Source organism: Saccostrea cucullata, unplaced genomic scaffold (genome assembly GCF_032062105.1).
Source record: "Saccostrea cucullata isolate Sc308-1 unplaced genomic scaffold, CSIRO_AGI_Scuc_v1 ctg5614, whole genome shotgun sequence".
Taxonomy (NCBI): Eukaryota; Metazoa; Mollusca; class Bivalvia; order Ostreida; family Ostreidae; genus Saccostrea; species Saccostrea cuccullata.
This window is the reverse complement of record NW_026929485.1, coordinates 14,923-37,640: the sequence shown is the minus strand read 5'-3', so window position 1 is coordinate 37,640 and position 22,718 is coordinate 14,923. Positions and strand designations below refer to the sequence as shown.

The window sequence follows — 22,718 nt, the reverse complement described above, 5'->3', positions numbered from 1 at the left end:
ATTATATAAAGGGAAAGAACAGTGAAATATTTTGTATTGAGCTGAGTATACAACTCATAACTAATAAATGTTTTGTTTGTTCTGAATTTAGTCTCTTTCAATTATGGTTCAGAAAAGAAATGTTTTATTTGCGGATGAACAGATTGAAGAGGAAAATAATGAAAGAAAATGGGGTCAGTGATGTTAATTTTGAAATACTTGTCAAAATATGTGATTTTCAGGCAAAAGATGGTGTAAATTTAACCTTGACTTCTTTAATATATTTTCATTTTTTGAAAAAGTTTATTGAGGGAAGGTGTAAAAATTGATCTAAAAATATAAATTAAGACCTATATTAAATATTTTTAGCAATATCAAAACGGAAAATATTCACCGAGTAAAAGTATACTAGTATGAGGCTAAATTTCCATTACATTAAATTTTATAAATTTGCAGATTTGCAGAGTTTTCTGCTAAATATCCTTCCACCAAAAGAAATAGTCCATCACAAATCTTTCTTCTTTGTAGATTTTTGAGCAGTTTTTTCATTGAATGTTTAAAAATTTACATTGTTGAATTTAAATACAATGTATGTTATAAAAATTGAATTTTGATAAGTAGTTTTGAAGAAAAAGCTTCTGCGTGAACTTTTCTAAAAGGCTGACGAGTGACTTACCTTAATGCAAACACACAAACAAGAGGCCCAAGGACCTTACAGGTCACCTGAGTACATGTATTATGCAACACTGTAAGGATTCACTTTAGTATGAAATAAAACTAGATGCCGTCTAAAAGACAGTTATACCCACAAGCAAGCGTTTTCTCCTAAATGCAGTATTCGTTCTATTTAGGTGTTAATTTCTATTATCTAAATGAAATATATTTGTGTTTTGAATTCAGTAAAAAGAAATGCACATATGAGCATGTGACTAGTAGGCATATTGCATTAGTATTTTAATACCGTCTTTACTGTTCTGAAAATGAAAAATATGTCATAATATATCAGGGAAGGGGAAAGTTCACTTGTGTCCAAAGCTGCAAACCCAACGCAATTGACCTAGCCCAAATGAAATACCCAGTATAACTCATCTATCTTCAAATCATTTGACAATGTTTTTTCTGTCATGTTTGCCTCTTCTACTCCCTCATTGAAGTATCTCTCTATGTGCAACATCCTCAAGTTTCAGACACCAACCTGCAATCACAGATCTTACTGGCTCCATGCAGTGGTTTATTGTTAAAGGTGAACATAATGAATACTGATCAATTTAAACAATGTACATGTATGTAAACAAAAGAACTACACAACTGTGTGAAGAGGACATATCAGAGGAAAATCGGAAATGTCAGAGGTGGGATCAGGTGCCAAGGAGGATTAAGCATCCCATGTTGACCTTTCACATCAACTGTGAGTCCTTAGTATGGATAAAATAAACAAGTCAAATTAAGTATTAAACAAAGCAGTGGCATTAAATTTAACTATTTCAGTTGGGGAGTGGATGGGGGCCACCATATATTTTCAGTTGAGGACACTACATGTACGAACCCATGCCCTACGGTTTCTACAGCTATGAAAAGGCCTTACAATTGAAATGACACAAGTCAGCTAACAACACAACGATTAGTTATATTTGCAAATTAAATGCTTACTTGCAAAATTGTTTTGCAAGTGTGAAAGGGCGAAAATAACCCTGTATACAGTATTCATAAATTAATATATGGACAGTGCTAAATACAGTACCATACATTTGGTTTGTTCCGTAAAATATACTGAATGAGCATCAACAATCTGAAAATAAAAAAGAATGGGCTTTTAAAGAGAGATTTTTTTCTTCGATTTTTGTTTAGAGAGTTAACTCTTGCATGGAAACCAAGACAGGCTACTCACTGATAAGTTGATGTTACAGGGACTTAAAGTTAGCATTTCGTAAATATTAAAGTCATTTCATTTCATAAATATTAAGGTCATTATAATTACTTTTCGTAATTATTAAGGTCATTACATTTCGTAAATATTGAGGTCATTACATTTCGTAAATATTAAGGTTATTATAATTAACTTATTAGCAAATATAATCTATCATTGGCTAGTTTTGAATTATATACTGGTTTGTATGTCAAAATAAAAACATTTTAATTTTATTTTCGGGCAGGCAAAAATTTACTGAGAATCTAGCAATATATTAAGGGGGTCCCAATTATTAAAGTTGAGTGACGGATCGGAATTCTACCTTTATTTTCCCCATTTCATTTAAATCATGCATTTAGATATTATTCATTAAGTTTAAAACTTCCTTCATCCCGACATCCACTTCTTTTTACTTATCTATATAAAGATTTAAAAAAAGATTCTTCAGTACAACTGTATGATTATGCTACCATGTAATTTGGACCTATATATACTGTAAAAATGGACAATATGTAGATATGTGCTAAACATATAGATTTTAGCTCTCCTCGACGGCATTAGCGAAGGCCCCCCAGGTTAAAGTTTTAGGAGCAAGTCCATTCCTAAGTAACTATAAGCCTTACCTGAACAAAACTTGCATGGCTGATGCATCTAGGGATGGACACTACCATACTTGCTTGAGATGCTGGATCTGACTTTCATTTTCTAGATGAGTGACCAGGTTAAAGTTTTGCAGCAGTTCCATTCCCATGTAACTATAAGTCCTACCCAGACCAAACTTGCATCGATGCTGCATCTAGGGATGGACACTACCATACTTGCTTCGGATGCTTGATCTGACCTATATTTTTCAGATGAGTGACCAGGTTAAAGTTTTTGGAGCAGGTCCATTCCCAAGAAAATATAAGGTCTACCTTGACCAAACTTGCATGGATGATGCATCTGGGGATGGACACTACAAGACGTGTTTTGGGTGCTGGATCTGTCCTACATTTTTCAGATAAGTGACCAGGATAAAGTTTTTGGACCAGGTCCATTCCCAAGGAAATATAAGCCCTACCCAGACCAAACTTGCATGGATGCTGCATCTAGGGATGAACACTATCAGACGTGCTTTGGATGCTGGATCTGACCTGCATGCTCATTCCCAAGTAACTATAAGCCCTACCTGAACCAAACTTGCATGAATGATGTATCTAGGGATGGGCACTATCAGGCTTACTTTGGATGCTGAATCTGACTTATATTTTCCATATAAGAGAGCAGATTAAAGTTTTGGGAACAGATTGATCCCCATGAACTTGAAGTCCTTGATATCTGCAGTATTAACAAATTTATGAATATTTGTTTCCACTATACATTTTTCACGCTACATGCATAGAAATGTGTATATACCATATAAGGGGTTAAACACAACCTTGCACATATTTCGACATTGGCTTATTTACTTGAAAATTTAACTATTAAAACGCGAATTCTATTGAAAGCAGCAGCACTTTTCAGAACCTACAAAGTATGCATAAAGAATTAATAGCTTGAATTTTTAATTTCAACTAGGGTATGCCCTTGCAATACTGAAATTTGTTCATGACCTACATTCGGTACACGAACTATGCATTTATCACGTGACTATCCATCGATGGGACTTAATATCATACAGTGCAGAGTGTGTTTTACTATGCTTTTTCATTAAGGTTCTGAGATTTAAAAAAAAACAGTTTAATTAAAATAAATTCAATTTTTAAAATACCCCTTTATGCACGTCTTTTTTTCCGTTGATTTCTCATAGTAGGCCTTAACAGTACTGCGTCGGATAAATACGAGATATTAAGAAAATATGACGTGAGATTTGCATAATTTCACTGATAATTTTAGTCGAGGTGAGCTTCGTAATCTTTGATTACCTCTGTTTATCTATTACTACTGCTACATTTAATATGAAGTTGTATATATATAAGTAACTAGATACAAAGGCCTTTCACATATTTCTTTGTATGTATGTGTTCGTCATATATATAATTTACTTGTCCGATTGCCCTGTCAGTACAGAATGTGTAATGTCATACATCTATTTTAGTCTGACTTGTTATATACTGTAGATAGTCCTGCCTCTCTATGTGTCTGTATAAACACAAGCTCTTTTCCCCGTAGGATACTCCAACCCAGAGAAGATGAGTTTTGTCGTCATAACTCAGGCCCATTGGTCTATTCATACCTTGTCGTCGTGTCAGTATCAGAGACAGGAAGTGGCCGTCCCTGTCAAGCATATGTATTGTGCTGGTGTTAAGATCACACACCAGGATGTTTGACAAAACGTCAGTACAGACTCCACGTGGATATAGCGCTGATACTGATGTAGGACCTCTGTAGGAGAAACGATGTCTTCCTCCACGATTTGTCACCACTTCACTAAAGCCAGACGCAATAATATCTCCATTGCGGTTCTCTGTGATGTAAGAAAGATAAGAAAATAGTTCCTGGCCTGTGTTGCCGTGCTGTATAGTCTGTTTGAGTTGTCCTTTGTCATTATAGCGTGCTATTATTACTGAATAGTTGGAATGCATTCCAACCAGTATATCGCCGTTGAGGTGGGAGGAGTAAATACATAGTAGTATCCATGGGTTTTTTTGTTCATCAGTGTAGACTTTGTTCTGTAATCTTTAGAGAGTTTGATAATGCTACTATCCCTGTCTATATAAATAAGATCACCAGTCAGATTCACTGTGTGTTGTCCCCAAAGAGTCATTACATCTGTCAGATGATATAGTATGTCACCGTCTGAGTTTATCAAGATAAGATTTTCACTATTACTGATCCAGGCCCGGTCTGGTGACACACTGGAAATATGATATACTAGTATTTCACCTGGTACAGTGACAGACCTGTGTAATACAGGAGTAGACATCAGTTTCAGCAGACATTCATTTCTCACTTGTCTTTTACCTGTCTTTATTATTTGGATTTCACCCAGTAAATCAGTCACATCCTCTGTGTTGATTTTTTCAATCAGACAGACGAGGGCGTATTGTGTGAGATTAGGAGTGTCCTTTAATTTGTGTACACCAGTTGTCTTTAGGAATATAAGGAATTTAAGCGGTCTCTTTTCCAAGTGGTCAGATCTGTGTTCGAAGATTTCTATACTAGCAGAATGTCTGTTTATTTTTCTCCTCTGCTGTTGTAAACTTTGAATAATTTTTTTGCATCTGATTTTAACATCACATATGACAGCGTCTATAACGTACTTTATATATTGTTTCTGAGCTTTTATTAACATCTTTGACTGATTATTTGAGATTTCTGGGTGATAGGTTTTTATATCAGCTTTGATTCCTGCCAGAACACAACTGTTGTTATAGAGAGTCTCACTTCTGATGTTGTGAATGATATCTTTATGTTGTTGTCTGTTTGTTTTATATGCTACTCTTATATCCAGTACATGGTGATTTTTGTGTTCTTTACATTTGACACAGAGGGGAATTTCACATGAGTGACAGTACTTGTCATAAACTTTCTCTGGATGTCTCACAAAGGGATCTTGTTTTGAAATATAGTCATATTTCTCACGGCAAATCACAACGTCATTGTTTTTGGTGTGTATATCAATAATATGTCTCTCTTTACACTGTAGACACAGGTCATGTTTACACGTCTTACAGTAGACTTCTGTGTCCCCCTGACATTGAGAACACTGCCAAACTTTACACTAGGTCTTGAATCTTACATTGTCCATGATTTTAAAGCGCATTCGGTAGTTATAAAATCTGTACAAATAAATTAATTATACATGTATATTAATGAAATATTTCAGGTTTAAAAGCATCTTAGAAATATGCATTCTGTTTCTTTTTTAGAAGAATTATTTAAGAAAAAGTTAAAATTAATCATCTAAAAGAAAATTTAAGCATCATTGTACTCAATGCATGCATTTTTCACGTGCCTGTTAAATCAGTTGACCAAACTAGATTAAATACAGGAGGAAGGAAAACCAATGAAGGTCATCAAATCGATATCAAATACACCTGGTTATATAAGTTACACAATATACAATTCGTTTACTTCTCCCTCCCTCTCTGCGTGTCTGTCTGTCTGTCTGTCTCTCTCTCTCTCTCTCTCTCTCTCTCTCTCTCTCAACTTAATCTTAATTAAGTTATCATATACTGATTATTGTTAGATAGTCATACATATCAAATCGAAATTAAACAGAAATATATTTTTAAATATATATTGTTAATCATGACTCTGTGTTCAATTTAAAATGGAATCAAATTACTTACTTATCAAATGTTTACAAATCCAAATATCGGAATAACACACCTTTTGTACATTAAAATGCTTCTTTTTTCTATCTGACAATGCGATTCAAAGTACGGAACCTTGCATTTAAATTGGTCGTCGATAATGATCATACAATGACTGCCAATAGAACAAAATGAATTAAAAACACACAAATCTGTCTATAGAAAAGAGGCATGAAAATTATGTACTTTGAATGACTTCAATGAAACATCAATGTTATCTGTGAAGATTTGACGGCAGTCACACTATGCTTTATAATCCTTGAATGAGTAGATGGTAATAAAAATATATCTAACTTTACTGACAACAAATAACGAGTGTAAGCAAAAAGTTTGAAATGTGACGTCACAATCACAAGTATGACTTCAGAGTAGGTCGTACGAAAATCTTAAGTGAAACTGATATCATAAATATTTTGTAGTGTATTTCATGTGATATTTCCAAAATAAGCGCGAGGAAAATATGTAATAATATTGGAAGTTACTTTTACAAAATCTATTTTATGTGTATTTTGATTTTTGTGGTTATATTTAGATATTAAAATCAGTTTGAAAATACTTAAGAGAGGGTACGGGCTCTCGTAAAGTTACGATAGATTTTGCACTTAGGATTATCTTAAGAATTTTTGTGAAAACGACTTTTATTGTCAGTCAGGCAACCAATGGATGGGAAGCTGTAGACACAGTCTGGTCGCCATGGTGTTTTATCTCTAGAACGTTTATCAATGTTATGATCACTGTCTATATATATATGAGATCACCGGAGATATTAACGGTGTTTACCGCATAGCCCCACTGTTTTATAACAGCCAGAAAATGTAGTGTGTCACCTTCTGTATCACTGATCCAGACCAAGTTTTATGTCACGCAGGAAACGTGTCTTATATAATTAACATATGTTACTGTTTCAATTCTGTTTAACACGGTGATGACGTATGACATCAGTTTTAGCAAACACGCATTTCTGACATGTTTTTTTTCTTGTCTCTTTTACTCGAATATTACTCAAACGCATTATAACATCCTTCATATTGAATCTCTCAGTAAATATAGCAGGGTGTGTTGTGCGAGATTAAGGGTGTCTTTTATCGTACAGACCTGGGTTTTCTTGTAGAATAAAATGAATGGTCGATACAATGACCTCGTCAGCAAATACAATTTATCATTGAATGAAATGCTGACTGATGTTTTTCATACCAATTGCTAGTTCATTATTTACACACTGATTTGACCACGGATTTTTTCCGTTATTTCCTGATTATTACTACGAGCACACGGCGGGTGTGACCGATCGGCAGGGGATGCTAACTCCTCTATGGCACCTGATCCCACCTCTGATGTTTCGGAGGTCCGTGTTTGCTCTGCTCTTATTTTGTATATTTGTATAATGGACGTTGAGATTGAATACTGTTCGTTATTTCCATATCCTTCTATTAAAGACTGTTCACATCTGTCTTAAAAGTTTTCTATGCTAGCAAGATTTCTGTCTATTTTCTCCTCGTTTTTTTTAGTCTATACAAAAGGGTTTTGTGTTTTATTTTAACATCACATATCACACACTACTGGATGAAAAAAGTGCTGAGAATCCCATTTTTTTTTACTGGTTATGTTTTATAATTACTGACACGGTGCTGTACTTGCTGATAATAACTTATATTTACTGTTATTACTACTGGTGATGCTGATTATTTTAGTTGTTGCTGATAAATACTGATAATTACTGTCGACTTTCCTGTTGAGACTGATAAATACCGTTGATGACCTTCAAGGTTCTTTCCAAAGCTCCATAAATCACTTGTAATTTTATATTGTGTCATTATAATAAGAAACATTGGTATCTAAAGAATGCATTTATGGGAAAAAAAATTCTACTTTAAATTAGGCCTTTCTGCGAAGTCTCTAAGAACATTAAAGCACATTGAGAAGCATATAAAGAAAATTCTTGCATGAAAATATTAAATTCTTAAATTTTATTTATAGTTTTTAGAATTACCCAACCTATTATGATTTTGAAGTATTTCCTCCTTTGAAACGCAAGTATGTCCTTTTTTGAATCGCTTATAAGTCGGATATAGACTATTGGGCTAAAATGTAACTCACAAAAAAACTACGTATAGGGAATTAATATATACGGTAAATTATGAATTAAAGAGTTGTCCGTCTTGGCTGAGGGTCGAAATCCCTTAACTGCTCTTCTTTTTAGAATTGAAAGACGGTAAAATTGTTTGATTAAAATCTCAGTTATAGTGAATTGTATGTTTGAATTAGCTAATAATCACAGATCTTAAAACATTGCTGTGACGTCAAGCCTTTGTTCTCGCAGTCTAAAAAATTTACCTGTAGCCGTCCGATAATAATAATTACCAGTCTGATAATATATAATCGGATGGCAATGATAACAAAATTGGACGGTATAAAAACAAAAAGAAAAGTGAAATTAAGATTAAATATATCCAGAAACCCCAGATAAAAATGTTAGGAAAAAAATCAGGAAAACCAAATGCAAGGAAATTAAGTTAATCATACTACAAAATAACAAATTCATGACAAAAATCCGTGTTTAAATTTTCCACAACATTAATATTTTCCACTCTTTAAAAGAGTTTTTGATTCAGCACTTTGAATAAGCAAATTTAAATCCACTTCTGAAAAAAGATTCTGCAATCTCTTTTTGTTCCCCGCTTGAAAAGTGGTGGATATTAATTTGGGTTTGTCTATCCGTCTGTCTTTCTGTCTGCTGTCTGTTACGCTTTCGTTTCCACACGATATCTCGAGAACCCTTTGAACTTTTGCAATGAAATTTAGCATAGCAACTCCCTGTGGAATAAGAAGAACCCTATTGATTTTGAGGTGAAAAGTCAAAGATTAAAGTCACAAATAAGCAAATTCTGTCTGTTATAACACTTTCGTTTCCATACGATATCTCTAGAACCATTTGAGCTATTGCTATGAAATTTACGATAACAACTCCCTGTGGCCTTAGGAAGACCCCAATTGATTTTGAGGTAAAAAGGTCAAAGTTTAAGATCGTAAATTTATACATTCTGTCTGTGTGTAACACTATCATTTCCGAGCAATATTTCAAGAAGATTTTGAGCTTATGTAATGTAACATTATACCAAACTCCCTAGGACCTCTCTCATCCCTCTCAAAGTGTCCCGCCTCGTTTGTTTTACTAGTATTTATCGTTTTACCTGTCGCTATTTTTAGCACAGGGGTATGCGGTGTCGTAGACGATCACGTGCTGTAGTCGCGACATCTGAGAACTTCCGAAGGGGAACGAGTGACGTCACACAATAAAAGTAATAGCTACAGTGACGCAATATCTATAAATAATTCAAGAGTATCTTAACAAATGCCATATATCAATGTAGCTATGGCCCAAGGATCATGAAACAGACTTAGACTTAAGTCAAAATTTCTATCATCTGTAAAATTTTAAAAACTTGTTAAAGGAAACTCTTAATTTGCATATGACAGCAGAATGATAATACAAAATCGGAAAGCATTTTCATTTTGGGCTGCTTAACCTCTTAAAAAAATTAGCATCTAAGACATTTTTTGACTTAAGCTAAGATGTTTCATAATCCCGGGCCTGATTTGTTATAAACTGTAGATACAGTACTGATCGAATACAACCTAATAGAAAGCGAACCCAGAGCGGACCCATGGTTCGCTCTGTGGGTTCCCTTCGAGTTCACTCGGGGTACGCTAGGGCTGATCCCGAGCGAACCCGTAGCGGAGACAGAGAAAACCCCAAATTCAGTAGCGATCCCAGAAAACGATTGCTCGTTCGGTATTTCTTCACAGAGCTGTCAATCAGGATCAGCGATTTAACCAATCAGTGTGTCGACAAATCAAACTTGCATATTGATCTGTCGATTGGGATAAAAGATCGAATGTTTGACGTTATTCGATATAAATCCAAACTTTGTACACACAAGGAAAGTGTGTTAATATACAATATGAACCAATAATGATAATTGTAAAATCCTACCTTATATTTCTATATTTTTAATTCTCCGATCTGGGCTGTATGTTATATTTTTATATATTTTCTTTATTTTATTAAAGCAATTAATGAATTATGCATTTTAATTTTCCAGGTAGATAGTTACATGAATATTTATCTATTTGTTTTCTTTAATTTTTATACCAGTATTTAGAGTCCATTAAAAAAAAAATTATTATAAATTGGGAACATATATCAGTCCTTTCGTAAAAGAAAAAAAAGATAATAATTTATTTGGCATTTACTGTAAACCAACTTTTATTCGGGACGACTTTATTTCGCGATTGACAGGGAGAGAACTAGTTCGCGACGAATAATTTTCGCGATCAAGCAATTTTTGGAACTGTTTTTAATAGAAAAGGAGACTTTAAGGGCACGTTCGCGGTGAGAAATATTCGCATTGCCGAGGCTCTTGCGAATATCGCGAAAATTTCTCGCACGCGAATAAAAGTTGGTTTACAGTAATTTTTGCTTAAAAAATAACAAGACAAAAAAGACTGATCTTTGACAAACTGTATAATTTTATTATATCAAGATACAGCACAAGAATATGTCGAACGTGCATGCACGTGCTCATTATTCAATTACTTTATTCCATTCTTTCAATCTAAATTTTCCCTCAAATTAATTAATTTAACATTATTGATATTCTTGATCCAGTATGAAAAAAATCAACATGCACGTACATCTTCCTGTATATTCATTAATAGAAAATAGGAGTGGCAGAATGACTCGTAGAAATTTAACAAAAAATCATCAGGTTTTATTTTTCAAAACTAATTTAATGATGAGAGTATACAGCTACGACCTCTTTTTTTGTCTTGATTTTTTCCAGTATAATAATAAGAAATATTTTTAATAATTTTAAATTTTATTATGTGTGTAAGTAGAGGGGTATATAAATATATTCTTATCGGGAGAACAGTTATTAATTGCCATTTATTTGTTTTTCATTCTGATTAAAATTATACTTGCTCCATAATTCTGAGAGTAATAAAGATCCGATACAATCTATTAATCATTTTGGAAAATGTCCGTTAAATATATTTTTTAACTTCCAATGAGTAACTAACAGGGTTGTACTCGACTTTCGTTCGAACTATGCTCATTTCATGTATTTGCAGAACAATATTTTCATATGTTAAATTAAAGGTATGGTATATCTATTCAAAGGAAAGTATTTTTACGTCGATGTATGTTCGGCAAACATGTCTTCAAATTCTACAGTTTTTGTATAGCTTAAAAAAGGTAAACAGTGTTGTCAAGGTTATGTGAAAGAGAGTTTTTTTTCTGCACTGTAACATCAAACATGATGTATCATATGCCGAATCAGTCAAACATAAATACAGTCTTCAAGTGTAACTTTCCTATAATAAGTTCTCCGCATAAATGACAAAAAGGCAGAGTGGGAAAGAAAATCAAACATGTGTATTTATTTAATAATTATTTACCTCTAACTTTTTTTTAAATGGAGAGGGCAATTGTTTATTTTTTGTAGATTCAAATAAGATCTGACGTGATACAACAATTCAGAAAGTATATTAATTATCAGTAAACAGCTATTAAAAATTGTAATTACATGTACATCGGGGACAGTTAATATGAGAGTAATAAAACCATGTTTTTCTTGGATGTTATTTTCATAAAATTATTGATTGTCTGCACAAAAAATACATAAGTTTAATTTATCCCAAGCTCTCACTCTCTGTTTGATTTTATTAAAGACATGCACGCTTTAATTGTTTACCTGTTAAAGATCATTGACGGACACAAGGTTTCACTTATGGGGTATATGAACTGCCATTGTGTAAAGAAAAGACAAATACGGACGTTTTGTATCCTGCATTTAGATAAAACGTGCATATAATATATTGATTTTGAAATTAAATACATTGATGTACAGATTTTATTGCACTCCGTACATCGTAATAGTTCAGAAAGTCGTTGTATTATGATAATAGCGTAGATTATATATTGTAAACTAGTCTGTAAAATACAAACAGTGAAACTGGTACGAATATGTTAAAATTGAATGAAAATTCAAATATCGTTCGACTAAGGCATTCGGCAGTCCGAGTAAAATTGACATCCTTAAAAACTACTATAATGAAATCTAAATATATTACGTGTACAACAGGTTTATAAATGAATACTGTTATTCAGTATTTATCAAACTTAAACTACGTTTAGCAAAACATAAAGAAAAACAAATAAAATTTAGAACCATATTACGTATGAATTTGAAAAGTATTTAGATACTTTTGTCAGTTTCACGTAAACATCATTAGATCCATTCAAAATCAATTCACCACCATTTTCGTCCTCCGCAAGTGAGTTAAGGCTAAATATGGGTTTTTCCATGCAAATGAGCTAATAAATATGCATAAATTGTTTATTTTATGTACAGAGAAAGTTCAAATATATTTTTTTTATACACACTTATTACAAACGGTATATAAATGCAAGTGACGTCATATTATGACGCCCTTGCGCCAAAGCAATTTTGTTGATGTTTCTTATAATGTGTGTAGAGAAGGCTGATGATATTATAATACCTCCACGTAGCCTTGACTCACTTGTTTCTCGGGATCAAAATTTCGAAAGCGGAGAAACCAGGGAAATAATTATTTATAAATCTACGTCGAATGTATAGTTGAATTTTAAATCATTTATAAATGAATCTATGTTGTCCATAATCTAACTGTATACATATACAAGGTACATGTATCAATCGCCACTAAAACAATAAAGATCGATACCGCAATTCCATTACTGTATTGTTATACATTAATACAAGGGGTTAGGCTTACTGGTGGCGCTGTCCATTTCAGGCATCATTACGTAAAGCGTTCCAAGAAAGCAAACGCCGGGTTCGCTCTTGCACCAAAGCTGGCCCAAAGCGATAGGGGAAGGGAACCGGAGCGCACCCAAAACGGTACCAAAATTTCTAAAAGCGAATCCATAGCCAGGCCTGAGCGATTTCGCAAAACGAGCCCAGAGTCTGCTTCGGATTTGCTCTAGTGTAAGGTTGTATGCAGTCGGTACTATTGTCCTGCCTCTATGTGTCTGAATACACACACTTTTTCTTCCTTTTCTTCCTTGGAGGATACTCCAACCAAAAGAAGATGAGTTTTGTTGTCATAACTCAGACACGTTGGTCTGTATGTCCCTTGTCGACTTGTCAGTATCAGTGACAGGAAGTGACCGTCCCTGTCAATCATATGTATTGTGTTTTTGTTACTGTCACACACCAGGATGTGTGACAGAACGTCTGTACAAATTCCACGTGGTGATAGGCCCGATCCTCGTGGATTTCCTGTGTATGAGAAACGATATTTTCCTCCACTCTCTGTCACCACTACAGAACCATGATCAGACACAATAACATCTCCATTCTGGTTCTCTGTGATGCAAAAAGGATGAGAATACAGTTTCTGGCCTGTATTGTCGTGGTTTATTATCTGTTTGCGGAGTCCAATATCATTAAAGCGGGCTATTATGCCTGAATGATAGGAATGCATCCCGACCAGTAAATCACCGTTGAGGTGGGAAGAGTAGATACACTGTGGTACCCATGGTTCTTCTTTCTTTATCGGTGTTGACTTTGTTCTGTAATCTTTAGAAATTTTGATAATGTCACCATGCCTGTCCTTAAAAATAAGATCTCCAGTAAGATTCACTGTGTGTTGTCCCAACTTGCTCATTACATAAGTCATATTATGTAGTATGTCACCCTGTAAGTTTATCAAGTTCAGATTTAGACCACTACTGATCCAGACTTGGTCTGGTGTCACACAGGAAATATGAATTATTTCACCTGGCACAGTGATAGACCTGAGTAATACAGGTGTAGACATCAGTTTCAGCAGATTTTCATTTCTCATTCGTGTTTCTCCTGTCTCTACTATTTGGATTCCACTCAGTAAATCAGTCACATCCTCTATGTTGATTTCTCCTTTCAGGCAGACCATGGCGTATTGTGTTAGACTAGAAGTGTCCATTAACTTGTGAACACGAGTCTTCTTTAGGAATATAAGGAATTCTAGCGGTTTGTTTGCCAAATGGCCATATCTGTGTTCAAAGGTTTCTAAACTGGCAAAATGTCTGTTTGTTTTTCTCCTCTGTTGTTGTAATCTTTGAATAAATCTTTTGTGTTTGATTTTAGCATCATGCATGACAGTGTCTATGACGTTCCTTAGTTTCTTGGCTTTTATTGCCATCTTTCTCTGAATGTTGGATATTACTTTGTAACATTTTTCTATATCAGATCTGATTCCTGCCAGAAGACAAGAGCTGTTATAGAGAGTCTCACTTCTGATGTTGTGAATGATTTCTTCGTGTTTTTGACGGTTTGTTTTGTATGCTGTTCTAATGTTCAGTCTATTTTTTTTTCTGTCTTCTTTACATTGGAAACAGAAAGGCAAATCACAAAACTTGCAGAACATTTCATAGATTTTTTTATTTATGTCTTACACAGGTCTCATGTTTTGTAAAGTAGTCAATTCTCATGGTAAATCACGACATCATGGTATATATTATTTAGATCTATAACATGTCTCTTTTTACACGGTAAACATAGGTCCTGTTTACACGTGCTACAGTAGCATTATGTGTCCCCCTGACATTGAGAACACTACCGGACTTTACACTTGGTCATTTATCTTACATTGTCCATGATTAAGAGCCTCATTCGGTAGTTACAAAATCTGTACAAATAAATCAATTTCATTTAAAATAAACATTTCAGATTTTTAAGCATCTTTATGATATAATATCTTTGTTTAGTAAACTAACTTTAGTAAATGTTAAATCAATCATCTAAAAGTAAAACTACGTGTCACAGTACACAATACAAACATGTGATTATCATATCAGTTGACCAAACTAAATTTTAGACGGGGGAAGGAATGGCAATCCAGGTCATTTAATTGATATCAAATACACATTGTAATATATAGCTTATACAACCTACAATTTGTTGACATCTCGCCCTCTCTCTCTGTCACTCTTTCTGTCGTTCTCTCTCTCTTTCTCTCTCTCTCGTTCTGTCTCTCCCTCTCGTTCTCTATCTCAACATAGTCTTAATTAAGATCAGTTATCATATACCTATCACTGTTAGATAATCATAAATATAAAATCAAGATTAAATAGAAAAATATTTCTAAAATATATCGTTAATCATAATTCATTGTTCAATTTAAAAGGGAATCAAATTACTTACTCATCCCAATATTTACGATGTTTTCAAATCCCGATATCGGAATAACACACCTCTTGAAAATAGAAAATCTATCTGAGAATGCGATTCAAAGTATTTGACCTTATATTAGAATTTAACGTAGAAAAAGATTACAGAAGAACACAATGAATTTAAAAACACGCAGACTACCTAAAGAACAAAGGATTGACATAAAGTTTTGACATGAGAATAATGTCCTTTATATAAATGCGAAAAACATCAATGTTATCTTGAAAAAAATTAACGGTATTATTGATTTATCATTTTAACAAGACCTATAGGGCAATATTCTTTTCATATTACAAGTACCCTAGGAAGTGCTCCAGCTATTATTGTTGTGATCCATTTAAATCGAGGTAAGATTTTATCGTCATCCACCTTGCGAATCGTAAATTAGCATATACAATCAAGTGATTTCATTGGTTCTTCTTTATACATTTACATTTACATACGATATATTCTCACATCCCTTTTAAACAGCTATTTCATGTTTACGTAGTAAGCAGTCTGAACTCTGTCTTTGGTGTAATGACAGTTAAACTGTGTTCGGGTAATTGAAATAAAATCTATAGGTCATGAAATATACAATTTTAAGATTGTTTCATCTACTCCCGACTAATTTTGTGGATATAAATTTAGTCTATCGTTCTGTATTCTGTCTGCTATCGGAAAGTCAAGCCAGAAAAAACAAGACATGAATAAATCCCTGCATCCTAGTAATTCACTTTTTGCGATATTAGAAATGTCATATTTTGAATTGAATTACAATTTTAATTTGCAATGAAAATATGCCAAGAGCACCATTTACTTAACAATAAATTTGTGTGATTTAATGTATCTAAAATTATTTCAAGACAAGCAAATTCAAAGAATTGTGGTCCCCGGCTTTCGGTTTCTTTGTGGATGAGATGTTATTTCTTATTACATATTGTGTCTAATATGAACACAATATATCCTATCATATGTCATTTATGTAGAAATTTTCATTGAAATCGATATTTTTTGAAGGATGAAACCTTAATCCTGACCGTTAAAAAGTTATGGCCAAAGTAAAAAAGCTTTTTAAAAAGTAGGTCAAATCCAAGATCAAGATCAAAAGGTCAAATCTATTTCTATTCAATGGACGTTTTTCTCACAAGGATAATAATGTGAAGTATGAAAGCCCTAGCCCTTACTGTTAAAAGTTATGGTCAAGGTTAAAGTTTTTTCATAAGTACGTAAATCTTTAAGGTCTAGGTCAAAAGGTCAAAGTTGTTGATATCCAATGAAAGGACTAGCAACAAAGAATACATATATGTATATAAAATATAAGAGTCCTAGTATCTACCGTTTAAAGGTTTGGACAAAAGTTAAAGTTTTTCAAAAAAGTAGTTAAATTTCTAATGTCAAGGTCAAGGGGTAAAAGTTGTTGGTATCCAATAAAAGGTCTTCCCAAAAGGATTACATATGTGAAGTACGAAAGCCCTAGCCCTCACCGTTCAAAGGATATGGTCAAGGTTAAAGTTTTATCATAAGTACGTAAATCTCCGAGGTCAAGGTCAAAAGGTCAAGGTTGTTGGTATCAAATTGAATGTCTAGCCACAAAAAATACATATGGGTACAGTCCACTAATTGTTTTCCCATAGGCGACAATGTTAACGTTTCCTCTCATAGCGATGTCCCTAATTCTCGTTCAGAAGTGAGTGACCCCACAAATCAAAGCAAATCAACTGGTCTTTCCTTGGTTAAAATCTCGAGGTGGCATGTCAGATTCGTTTTCCTACTAAATGCGTCTGTCTGCGGGAACCTTTAAAAATGAAAGTGAAAGTAGGGGAATTTCAGAATTGTAACTGGCGTTATAATACACAAAATAAATCGGCTGATCTTCTTGATAAATTACATTTTCCAAGCTTTTTTGGTAGGAAAGATGCTCCTTATCAACAAGTTTGAGGCTCAGTTTAGTACATCTGCCCAAATTTTTTATGCAAGTCTGCAAATTAAGGAACTTGGAATTTTTTCTGCACTACTTTCTTCTCCTACCGATTCTAAAAATAATATGTGAGATATAAAAGTCCTAGTATCAACTGTTAAAATGTTGTGACCAAGGTTTAAGTTTTTTTAAAAGTAGTTTAAACTCCAGGGTCAAGGTCAAAGGGTGAAAGTTATTGATATCCAATGAAAGGTCTTCTCACTAGGATTACATATGTTAGGAACGAAAGCCGTAGTCCTCACTGTTCAAAAGTTATATTCAAGGTTTAAGTTTTTTATAAGTACGTAAATCTCTAATGTGAAGGTCAAAAGGTCAAGGTTGTTGTTATTCAATGAAAGGACTTGTCACAAACAATATATATGTGAAGTATGAAAGTTCTATTACCTACTATTCAAAAGTTTTTGCCAAAGTAATAGTTTGGAATTTTTGTGTAAAAGTGGTTCAAACTCCAAGGTCAATGTCAAAAGGTCAAATTTGGTGGAACCCAAAGAAAGGTCTTGTTACAAGAAATACACATGTGAAATATGAAGGTCATAGCTCTACTAAATCAAAAGTTATGGGCAAGGTTAAAGTTTTTGGGACGGACAGACTGACAGACTGACAGATTTAATGTCCCCTCGCTTTCGCGAAAGCGGGGGACAACAATGTAAAATCTTTTAACCTGGTTGTGACGCAAAACCTTGGCATCCGGTGAATATTCAGATCACTTCCGATTGAGTGAAATTTTGTCTAAATCTTTCAATTTGTGACGAACATCTTATATAAAAATGGCAATGGTTATTTTGCCAATGTTTTTGTTATAATTAGTGAATCCATTTTAAAAATTTGATCATTGCTTCAAAGAGATACTTATCACACAAAATACAGCTTTCTTGCTTTGAGATTCGTTATGGGGCGCTGGTTTTCGTTCATGATCATTGATTTTCTTTTTGCAATTCTTCAGAAGACACATTGGTTATAATAATATGAAAATATCATACCATTCTATCAATTATCACCTTCAGCGCGATTGTTACGTGGATCTTTACTATTTACAATAATCTGTCGAATAGTCTCACCTCTCTATATATCTTTCTATATAGATTCTTATATGATATTGGCTGATGGAAAGTGATATTGTGTAATTCTTAACGTAAGTCGCGGGTTTACAGGGCTTTTAAAAGTGTTCGTAAACATACCATTAAAATTATCTATATGATTTCCCTACCTTTGATTTCCATTCTCTTAAAATCTTTAAAAATTCATCTGCATTATTTTTGTGTGATTTTCATTGTTGTAGTAAAATTTTCAACGGTATTCCGGTATTCTATTGACGTCCTTTTTGGGCTTGTTTTCAAGCAAGGTTTTTATTTAAAAAATGTCAATAACTTTGAAGTCGTGCAGACGAATTTATTTATTCTTTGGTATTTAAAAATAGAAATTGATTTGAAATAATTCTATGTGAAAAAATCAATATATCTTCGGGCTCATTTTTGCCGCTATTCAATTTAAGATAATTGCTTTTATATTGAAAATTTAAGAACAACGTCATATAATATCGCGACGTCAGGCTGACGTCGTGAATATCGATCCGATATAGAGAGCAAAAAAAAATATACAGATTTTAAGAAAAATTTATACATCTGCTATCAAATGACCAGTAACATAATAATTCAATGAAATAATTATTAGACATCAATATCTTTAAGCTTTATACGTTAGTAATATAAAATTCAAGTTAAAGGTGTTAACCATCAATCAGTCCTTTATATTCTTTTTTATACTTTCTTTATGTGTTTATTTCTTACCGTTTCTTTTCTCTTTGGTTTGTTTACTTTATGCGCGGATTCTTGCCGGAATAAGCAAAAAATAAGTGACCCTTTATTCCCCTCTGGAAAAGACAGACCCCCAATTTTCGCTAAAATTGCAGATTTGTGATCTTTGTTTGTTTGAAAAGTCGTGTGTATGAAGATAATTCAGAAGTCAAGAACTACGCCCCCCCCCCCTTTACATTTTTTGTATATCATTTGTCTTTGGAAAATTCAACAAGACTATCAAATCAACTGTAACTTCTGATGAATCAGTTTCCGCCAGATATCCTCCCGAGTAGAAGCATTAATGCATTTAGTGAATATATTGATTTTTTTTATTCAAGTTTACAAAGGAACAGCTTTTAACATACTTTGATTCTATGCTTATATGTATTGGAATAGAAAAAAAAGCGTACAAGGAATTTCAGAGGAGTAAATGGGAAGACAATTTAAACATTAAATTTATTTGGCATAATCAACAGACATATTCTATTTTGTTCTTAGACTAGCAAGGTGTACAATTAACATTAATTCTACTGAATAAACATGGAACGCAATGCAGTGAATAAAATATGTACGTTTAACTATCACAAACGCAAAACATTACTTACACGACCCTTCCCACTTTCCTTTTTTTTTGAGGTTTTCCTATTTTCGATTTTCAATACGTATTGCTTGTTATTAATTTTGAATAATGTATTTCGTTTTAGACTGCCTTACCTTATCTTCACTTGATCACTATCTAAAGCTTTAAGAATCATGGAATATGCAGACATCGATAAATTTGGAACACATTCTTTTTTCATTTCAGATATCCATTTATATAATTCATTTTGTTCCTGCTATTAGTAATTATTTCTATTAAATCAACATGCACACATAGGGTGGAGTTAAAATTCAAAAATAGAGAAACGTTAAATCACCCCCAGCATTAGCAATTTAAGAAAGGAAAGGTGGAGGGAGTCATGTCCTACGTGCCTGTGGTTATTTACAGATATTTCCATTTCTATTTTTTTTTCTCGAAATAACCCTTTGAAAGTAAGCGGAGTTGATTTCCTGATAGTTCTGCCGGAATGTAAATTAGGCAGGTCGATGAGTCAGCAGGTAAGGAGGCCTAATACGCATGCAAATCTCGTGCACATCTGTCTCTGTGTCTGACGCTAAGGAGGCCAAATATGCATGTAAATCTCATACGGCTGCCTTTGTGTTTGACGTCAGTGTTCAAGGACTAATGAAATTGGTATGGAAGTCCTCGTGTAATTTAAATCGGTTAGTCTACGTTCTTAATGTCTAAGTCTACAATTTTATTTCACAATGAAATGGAAATATAAGAAGTCTAGTCGAACCCTCAAACGGAGTATACCCTATAACGAGGGTTTTCCTTCCCTTAATGCAACGCTCGAAAGCAGAAGAACGATAACTCTTCTTATTTAAAAAATAAATATTTTTTTTTAAAAATCATAAACATACAAAAATGAATTTTTTACACCTCTGTTTTCAATAAAAAGAATAATAAAAATGTTTTAGTCTTTATTTTCGTCATTTCTGAGGCACAAAAGTTTGTTTATAGGACAGAGGAAATTCGAACATGCACAAAGAAAGTGTCGAAAAATAATAAATAACATGCTAAGTTCACAAGAATTTCATTACCAGGAAGGGAATTATATGTAGTTCAACTTTAAACAAGCAATTGTTTGTTTATTCATCCGTTTGATTAAATCATGAATAAAAAATCTAGTTGTATCAAACATGGAGGTCAAGTCACAGAATACGCTAACTTTGGGGGAGAAAAAGTCTCGATTTTTACAATAAACATAATATACTTTTTCGCAATACAATCTCTTTAAAAATCTTTAATCTATCAAATTTGAGTACATACAGAGCTACGAAATAATCCATCACTTTGCACGAGCACATTTTGTGGACCACACGTTTTTCCGTGAAAACGGCACTTTTTGAGTTTCTGCGCATGTGCCTTACGCCCGTTTGAAGTTACGGATTCCAACATCCGATTTCTCCTGTTTGACTGTTCGACTAGACTGATAAGGAATCACTGTCTAGTTTTGAGAGTTTGCCAGGAACATCAACAATAGTGAGAAACATGGGATTATTTTAGCATAACAGACTTTGCCCGTTATGCTAAAATTACCCCATGTTTCCCACTATTGTTGATGTCCCTGGCATACTCTCTAAACTAGAAAGTGATTCCTTAATAGATCAATGTCGCTCAAAAAATGTATTTATAATTTAGTTTAGGTTTCATTATCATAACCCTAGTAGTGTCTTAGCGGTTTTCAATTTATACAGTTACACTAACGTCCGATTTCAACAATAGTTATAGCTAGATAATGTACTGAATTTTTCCTTTCTCATTGTGACGTCATTATCAGATGTGCACAAGAAAGACGCCTTAATCACATAAATTGCGTACCCAGTTTTAGTGACGTCAGCAAACCCACGACCTACGTTAAATGTTATTTGACATACGTAGTTTGGATAGTGATAGTTCAAAAAATATGTTTCTTTTTGTGTTTCGTCTAAAGGAGGCGTTTTCGTTATTGCCCAATCATGACAAGAGCACATGGTGAGAGTGACTGATTGGCAGAACATGCTCACTCCTCCATGGTACCTGATCCCTTCTCTGATGTTTTTAGGTCCGTGTTTGCACTGCTCCGATTTGTATTTTTTTATGGACCTTGGTATTGAATACTGTTTGGAATCTACATAGCCTTCGTCTGTTCTTTTGCAAACAGTCATTAGCCTTGATTGGACATAGAACTAAAGTGGCGGTTTACAGTTTCTAAAATCTGGCATCATGAAAAAATCATAAGAATACGACGAATCGAAAAATTTGAAAATTACAGACAATAAAGTTAAATTGATTTTCAATTAAATAGTAACAATTTTTTATTCAAAGTATTACTATACTTATTCCTTATTCTATCTTTTTGCCCAATTTCTTAAGGCATCATTGCGCCGACACAATATAACAAATCTAAGACGACTATGGCAAATATGTAAAGTGCTTGGAAAATACTCATCTGTAGGAAGTGGGTTTAAAAATTATAGATAAACAGTATCCAAAAAAGTCGATCAATTTCATTTATGAATACGTATGGTAGAATTATACAAATGTAACATTATACGATTTATTATATAATTAAAAGTCCCCTTTAAAACATTGACTTTGAAAAAACAAGATACTGGATTTAATTACTATTTACCTTTTCTATGAGCTATATAATACATTTAAGGGTAACATCTCGTACTAAAGTTCGATAATGTTTAATTTAAATGCATAGAATATGACCATATTTTGCGCAAAATTCCATATGAGCTTAAAAAGTGCGCGGGGCTGTATTTACGACTCACCTATAAATGTTTTTCACTTCCATTCATATGCCAAACCTTATATATTCCAGTAAACTTGAGCAAAATGAGACCGCTGAGATTGTCACATCTGTTTCATAATTTGATGTTTTACAGACTATAGACAATAAAGACCAATTATCAGCTAAATTTTAT

At 33.4% G+C, this 22,718-nt stretch overlaps 1 protein-coding gene across 1 annotated transcript in view; it reads right to left on the bottom strand.

Annotated features, from left to right (window-relative positions):
- Window positions 1-3,948: 3,948 nt before the first annotated feature.
- LOC134280995 (uncharacterized) overlaps window positions 3,949-22,718 on the bottom strand; it is a 28,937-nt gene continuing 10,167 nt past the window's right edge. The window contains 3 exon segments of the mRNA XM_062763449.1: window positions 3,949-4,392; window positions 4,494-5,561; window positions 13,276-14,488. Of these exon segments, the coding sequence (XP_062619433.1) occupies window positions 3,949-4,392; window positions 4,494-5,561; window positions 13,276-14,488 (2,725 nt within the window).